This window comes from Lactuca saligna, chromosome 3 (genome assembly GCF_052625555.1).
Source record: "Lactuca saligna cultivar CGN05327 chromosome 3, ASM5262555v1, whole genome shotgun sequence".
Classification (NCBI taxonomy): domain Eukaryota; kingdom Viridiplantae; phylum Streptophyta; class Magnoliopsida; order Asterales; family Asteraceae; genus Lactuca; species Lactuca saligna.
The window spans coordinates 7,014,585-7,022,348 of record NC_136419.1 but is presented as its reverse complement, the minus strand read 5'-3'; the positions used below and the strand labels follow the sequence as shown (position 1 = coordinate 7,022,348).

The 7,764-nt window shown below is 34.2% G+C and overlaps 2 protein-coding genes across 2 annotated transcripts; one reads left to right on the top strand and one right to left on the bottom strand.

The window, feature by feature from the left end:
* The first annotated feature begins 1,309 nt into the window (after nt 1–1,309).
* LOC145034356 (5-amino-6-(5-phospho-D-ribitylamino)uracil phosphatase, chloroplastic-like) lies at nt 1,310–3,190 on the top strand. The gene has a single exon (XM_078982746.1). It carries the CDS (start codon nt 1,894–1,896, stop codon nt 2,953–2,955), a length of 1,062 nt encoding a protein of 353 aa, XP_078838872.1. The 5' UTR covers nt 1,310–1,893; the 3' UTR covers nt 2,956–3,190.
* Nucleotides 3,191–4,102: 912 nt separating this feature from the next.
* On the bottom strand, nt 4,103–6,690 carry LOC145034354 (Cytokine-induced anti-apoptosis inhibitor 1, Fe-S biogenesi). Its single transcript, XM_078982744.1, has 8 exons — nt 6,498–6,690; nt 5,959–6,106; nt 5,438–5,601; nt 5,265–5,351; nt 4,978–5,137; nt 4,752–4,888; nt 4,502–4,576; nt 4,103–4,367 (listed from the first exon to the last, which is right to left on the bottom strand). The coding sequence occupies exons 1-8, from the start codon at nt 6,498–6,500 to the stop codon at nt 4,329–4,331; spliced, it is 813 nt and encodes a 270-aa protein (XP_078838870.1). The 5' UTR covers nt 6,501–6,690; the 3' UTR covers nt 4,103–4,328.
* Between the last annotated feature and the right edge of the window lie 1,074 nt (nt 6,691–7,764).

Here is a 7,764-nt window from a genome sequence, read left to right as displayed (position 1 = left end):
GAAGAATCAGTTAAAACACATAACCAAACCATTATAGCAGAATTGAGAGAGACTGAAGGTTTACCCAACACCAGAACCAGCAATGTTGATTGGGTGAGTAAAGAAGAAGGAAGTAATTCGAAGAATTGCTTAACTTCATCAACGAACGTTGGGAAGGAGGCTGAGCAGCGACGTGGTGGCCACCAAGTTTCTATCGATTGTGGTAGAAAGAAAATCACAACAAATAACCATGACTCCAACTTATCCCCTCCCTAAATTTACCCTTGCCGATGGAGCTCTCGTCTGTCGGTGATACCCACCGCGACAACTACCGTCCGACCATAGCACCACCTTCCACCTACACTTCTATTCTCCCATTTCCTTTTTCTTCCCCATACTTTGATTTTCCTGTTTCCCTTGACCCTCGTGTCTCCCTATGTCTCGCACACCACACAGCAAGAACATCATCGGACCCCAACCATCACACCATCGTCGTTCGACCACCTCCGACTTGCAATTCAGGTATGCTTTTTGAAGTTTGATTTTGTCTATCTTGTTAATCAGGTTCGTAAGCGGTGGAGCGAATCAGATGAGGACAAATGCGACACAGAACCGAAAACGGCAGATTAAAGGAGAAGGGAATAAATAATTAATTAAAACTCGTTCCCAAAGGAAAACCCTCCTGCAATATCTTATTCAAAGACCTCCCCCCCCCCCCCCACCCCCCCCAAAAAAAAAAAAAAAAAAAAAAAAAAAAAAAAAAAAAAAAAAAACCAACCAATAAAAACACAGTACTGTTGGTTAAGTAACTTGAAATTAATATAATGATAAATAATAAAATAATCATTTTAAAATTCATCACATTCATAATTCAACCTAGAAAAAAAATTATAACATTTTATTTGTACATTTATATCATTATGTATTCACTTTTACTTTACTAATTAAGGAGCTAATAATTAACTAAAATAGTATTATAAAAACAAGTTATTAAGCTAAAAACCAGTTATTTATAATTTTATAAATTTGAAAAAAAAAATTATTAAGCTAAACATTTAAATAAATTATTTATAAATTTTAAATTTTAAAAAAGTATTTATTAATTACTAAATATCTAAAAGAATTAACTAAATAACCAAAAAAAAAAAAAAAAAAAAAAAAAAAATCAACTAGTTTTTTGTTTTATATTTAGATTCAAAAAATAGTAAAGTTGTTTTATATTTAGATTCAAAAAATAGTAAAGTGATGTTTTTGTGATTTCAGTTCATTTGATTATCAATATCTCTTCTACTGAATATGTTAAAATAACATAATAAGTGGATAAAAATTACACAATTGAAAAATATTCAAAAGAAGACCACCTTCTCCTTTGCACTCCCGTAAACCACATAAATCCTCCCTCCTAAAAAATCGCTACTCTCCCTCGATTTCCTCCCTATCTCTGCTTCCGATTCCCAACAAATTAAGGTTCTCTCGTTATCCTTTCCCGTATATATTACGTACACCTAATTTCGATCTCTAAGCTTGTTATCGTGCTGCAAATTCTTAAAATTAACGACGAGTTCTCTGCATATTGCTCTATCTCTTTCGGTGTCTGTTCCTTGTGCTTATTTAATTGATTAGGGTTTCTGGGATTGTAATAGATTTACGAGTTTATATTATTCGACGTTAAAGTTCGAATCTTTCTTGCTGAAGCCTGTTTCCCTTTTTTATGCGTTTCCCCCTTTTTGCGACTGTCCAGAATAATTGATACAGTTTTCCCACAAAAAAATTCCTTTAACTTTGTGGGAATCGAATCTTTAAGTTAGGGTTTTTGTTGATTCCACGATTGTCGTTTGTGTGAGCTAAAGTGGAAACTATCCAATTTGGTTAGATTATCAAATTTGGTTGAACCTGAGTTTTATAGTTGTAGACATGGTTGAATCCGTCGCTGCAACATCCCTTTTAGGGCATACACCGATTTTTGGGCATTACTTGAGAAATGTTTCTGTTAATCAATCTGTGGCTATGCCGTCCCGATTTCCAAGATTTCCAGTGATTAAAGCCCAGGCAATGGAGTTGACTAAGGAAGCGAATTTGTACAAAGAGAAAGACCGATTCCCAAGATTTCCGCAGAGTTTCAAGGAAGAAAAACGAGAGTTGTTTCCACCAAAAAACAAGGCTGATAATCCTTCATTACATAACCCATTGGCTCGACAAGAAAGAATGGGTTGTGGTTGGTTAGGCGCTATATTTGAATGGGAAGGAGTATTAATCGAAGATAACCCAGATCTTGAAAAGCAGTCATGGCTCACACTTTCTCAAGAAGAAGGCAAATCCCCACCTCCAGCTTTTCTTCTTGGAAGAATACAAGGCATGAAGAACGAGCAAGCAATCTCAGAAGTCTTATGTTGGTCAAGAGATCCATCTCAGTTGAAACGAATGGCTTCAAGAAAAGAAGAGATCCACCAAGCTTTACAAGGCCGGATTTACCGATTCCGTGATGGATCTCAGGAATTTATGAATGTCTTAACACGTAACAAGATTCCAATGGCCCTGGTCTCAACCCGGCCACGCAGGAATCTTGAAGAAGCGATTTGTGCGATCGGAATCGAAGGGGTTTTCAGTGTTGTGGTGACTGCTGAAGATGTTTACAGAGGGAAACCAGACCCGGAGATGTTTTTTTATGCAGCGGAGCTTTTGCGGTTTATACCCGAAAGATGTATTGTGTTTGGGAATTCGAATTTGACTGTAGAAGCTGCTCATGAGGCAAGAATGAAGTGTGTTGCTGTGGCTAGCAAACATCCGGTTTACGAGCTTTCTGCTGCTGATTTGGTGGTGAGGTCGCTTGATGAGCTTTCGGTGGTTGATTTGAAGAATCTTGCTGATGTTGAGTTGACTGAATTTGGGTCAACGCCGGAATTGGAAATGGAGTTGGAGGAAGAAAACAATGGACACCCGCCTTCATCCGTAGCGGTTGATGATGGTTTCTGGTAGTTTTATGGGAGTTTGTACAGTGGTTTATGGTGGGTGGCTGGTGATTGGCAGATTGGGTGCCCTTTGTAAAAATGTAAATGGGAAACCTGAAGTTGGAAAGGAAATATATGGATAGATCAAAGGGTTATCTTTGAAATATAGATTACCAATTGTGCGATGGTGTGTCATGTATGGATGTATTTATGTATCAATTGTTACATGGGTTTGTGTTATGTATAGAAACGTACTTATGTTCTCTTTGTTTTTATTTTGTATTTCATAGGGGTGCGCAAGTAATGGAAAAAACGACAACAAAACAGAATTTAACTGAAAATTGAACCATCTTCTTTCTATATTCTGGAAAAAAAAAAAAAAAGAATTAAAAATAGCCAATAGACGGTCTAACGAGCATCCATCCATTTTGAAGACATACGAGACAAAAAAAAAAGCTAGAATAATAAGTTCCAACCTCTTATTTATTTTGGAAAATCTCCGATAAAGTCTCAATATTTTGTCAGTTTATGGTTAAATCCAAAAAATCTCGACTATCTAATTTTATACAATAATTTATCATTTTTCTGTCGAAAAAAAAAATAAAAAATATTTTGTTAGTTTGGACAAAATATAAAATAACCAAGATTTTTCTGTTTTAAAAATAAAAATTAGAATTAAACGGTAAATTGATCCAAAATATTAAAACTTTCCCCATATAAATTTTATGATAGATCTATCAACTTCATCCAATACTATATGGCTTTTGCAATTAAAAACGTAAGGGGAATATTTATTTTGTTTTTGTTGTTCAAAATGTATAACTTACAAGTAAATGTTTCCTTGTATGGGTATTGGTCACATCGGATTTTTCTAAACTTGAAGTCGGGGGAAGTAGAAAATCATTCAGATTGATGCTTTGATTGCTTTCCCTTACGATAGTGTCTTGTTTTAAGTTGTTCTAAACTTGAAGTTTGAATACATACATACATACATACATACATACATACTGACATACATACATACATACATACATACATACATACATAAGAGCCATAGATAGGTTCCTTCTGTAAAACGGGCATTTAATATATTATTAGATACCTTGAGAATCGGCACTACAACCAACGAGCATTTGGTAAAGGAGGAGAAGGCATGAATCAATCAGAATTCAGAGTTCAGAGCAAATGCAGATGAATACCACAAAGCGTGTTCAGTTAGTAAGTACATATAGATGGATGGATATGAACTAGAAAAGTGAGTTTAAAAAAAAAAAAAATCCAGACACAACATAACATGCAAATGATATTTGCTTCACACTGCTCTTGTTTGCATGCATTCAGTCTCTCTCCCTCTCTCTGAGTGGTGTATTTTGTTTAGACAGACATAAAATAAGATAAAGCCTAGAAGTCGGCAGTAAGGAAGTTCTCAGATAAGGTCACCTGCAAAAACCATCAAAATAACACACATTAACTATCATTTACTTTCAAAAACTCGCCATGTTAACTCATGTTTCATAACCACAAACACAAACCAACTACTTTGTAAATACAATGTTGAAAAAAACAAAACTTACCTTCTGGCCCAGTTTGAAAGGAGGAAGACCCTTGTAAGGGCATGTGCCACACCTGAATGCATCACCTAGCCCACACTGCATTTTCAATTTCAAGACTCAACCATTACTATTAAATATTCTGAATAATAAAAAATATAAACACCAGCTTCAGCTTCTATGAGAATAAGCATAAACAAATATAATATGTTGATGAGATTTAAATAAGTGGTAATGCAAAAAATATGCAGTAAACAAGAGGGACTTGACTTACACTGCCACAGGCTGACTTGGGGTTCTCCAACTGGTCCATAGTCACTCCCAGCTTTTGCACTTTCTCCTCTTCTTCAGCACGTCCACATGAGCAATTTTTGCATGCTTTCCTTGTGCTTCCAACTTCACAATCACCAACTGCAAAACCTCATCACAAAAAACAAAATTATCATCCAATTTAAAAATCCAAATCCTTATCCTAAAAACAACTAACTCCTAACACTTACCAGGTGGGAGCTGAGGTTTCTTCAAGTCCTCTTCAGATAACAGGCTGTCCTCATCAATAAGATCCATGTCATCAACAATCTGGACTTTAGGTAAGCTTTTCACTGGCTTCTTAAGAGAAAACGAAGAACCAATCTTCCAGGTAGGTTTCTTAGCCTTAATCTGTGGATAACAAGATTTAAATAACTTAAAATTCTCACAACATCATCTGTCTCCAGTCATGGATAATGGTCTTAAAAAAAGAACAAAATGGAATGGAGATGATTGATGTAGATTCGAATCAACTTACCCCAAAAGACTGTGCTTCTGCAATTTCAACCACCTCTATATCTGAAAACCCTACAACCAACAGTTTACGCTTAAGAGAAGATTTCATCTGCAAAATAGTCAAACAAGATTATTAGTATACACAAACTCAATTCCATCATGACTGTGCTTTAAGATACTAATCAGATGTATTACTGTCTCTTTGGCAGCAGCAGCAGCACAAGTGTGATGGAAAAAGATTTCTCCACCAGGCTTCAACACCCGTGACAATTCCTCCAGCAGTTTATCACCAGGAAAATCTGATGACTTACAGATGGATATCACAAAATCAGTGGATGATGAATCCACTGCCAAAGAACCTGCCACATATCAACGTAAAAAAAAAAATAAGAAACTTGAATCAATTTTAAGCAACACAATAGTGTGCAAACAATACACAAGGTCCTAAAAGAGGTTAAAGACTTGTTAATGCCAGTTACTGAATTACATCATTTAAAAAATAAAAAGCTGGGACCTTGTGGTTTCAGGTCCAAGTTGCAACCAGCAAGCACATGCTGCAATTATAAACTAATGATGCACCATCAAGCATCAATATCTTAAATGTGAATTGTGAAGGTGATATACAAAGTTACAAACAAACAGGGTATGGGACTCAAGATGTAAAGCATATATATTAACAGTTACAGATTAAGAGAATGGTAGAGATGGAAAGGTACTTAGTGATGCAGCTTGATTGATGATCAAAGGATTAAAATCCTCAACCACCTCCTTCTTGACCATTCTTACAGCATTCAAAACTTCATCCAGTGACACCACGACATTGTCAGTGATTGCCAACACACTACCTTGCACAACTTTTGTATCCTACAAAATCAGCAAGCAAAATTAATAAATAAAATCAGAAATCATTATATGTGTAAAACTGTTTCTATGTTTAGATACTATATTCTCTTTCAATATAGTATCCAAACCTGATGTGTAGATCCTGCAAGGGGAATACGGTAATTACAACTGGCCCCACCTCAAGGATAAGCCATGGAGGGAGTTGTCAGCGCATCAAACGGCACATCCATGGGTATGATTTATTCAAAACAGGCAATTGGTAAACTAATGAATTCATCTTTGATCCTTGATTTAAATATCAAAAGCAGTCGAAACTAACGCATAAACCCACATGGATAGAAAATACCGAGATGAAAAAAATCAATATTATAGATATTCTAAAAGAAAGGGGGGTTTTAGGATGGAATCTCACCATTTAAGCACAACCAGTATGGCTTCTGTACGACTGATCAATAAGAAACCAAACGAAAGGCGAATTAGGGCCTGCACGTATACGGATATGAATGCGCGGATACAATATTACGGCAAATTGACGGAGGCGGCGACGGGAAGCGATGGAGAAGGGCAACTTTGATAGGAAAAAAAAGAATGAAAATCTTGGTTGCGTGAAGCCGTTTAGTACTTCGACACATGTACATTAAAGAAATGTGGATATGGCCCGACCCGGAAAGGTTAGACTTTCTTCATAGGATTTTATTTACAAGAATACATAAATTTTAGAAAAAAAAAAAATTTTGGACAAAATTTCACAAATGTTCTTTGTAGTTTTAAATTTATCCTCAAAATACTCTTTTCATTTTTTCCATAAATGATCTCTAACTATGGATTTTGGAACGTTAGTTAGCGATTCTTATAACTAACACTATTAGTTTTTGGACTAATACTCAGAAAAACCCTTAATTTTCATGAAATATTCGGTTTTACCCTTTTGTATATTTTAGGTTTATTATAGCGAAATTTTGTATAGATTTTAACATTCTTGCCCTTTTAACATAATACATCGTTAGTAGCCATTTAACTATACATGTGGCGTGCCACATGGCGCCGAATGGGCTGACATGCGCCATATAGGTGCTAAGATGGATTTCCCTAAGCTAACGAATGGTTGATGTCGTTACTCCTGAAGTTTAATATATAATGTATATCGCTGACAGATTTTGAATATTATTATTATTATTATTATTATTATTATTAGTGAAAGTGTACATGTAATTATAAATACGTATTTAAATGTATAACTTACATTTTTATATGGATTTATACATTTTAAAAACATATAAATAAATATAATTATGTTTTTTAATGTATAAACATATATAAATACATATAAATATGTTTCTAAAATTTATAAATACATTTTTAATATGTATAAACCGTATATATTATTATTATTATTATTATTATTATTATTATTATTATTATTATTATTATTATTAGTGAAAGTGTATATATAATTATAAATACGTATTTAAATGTATAACTTACATTTTTATATGGATTTATACATTTTAAAAACATATAAATAAATATAATTATGTTTTTTAAAGTATAAACATATATAAATACATATAAATATGTAAATATGTTTCTAAAATGTATAAATACGTTTTTAATATGTTTTTAGAGGATGTCCAAAGATATTAGAAGACTCAGATCCACATTTGCGCCAAGAAGAGGGC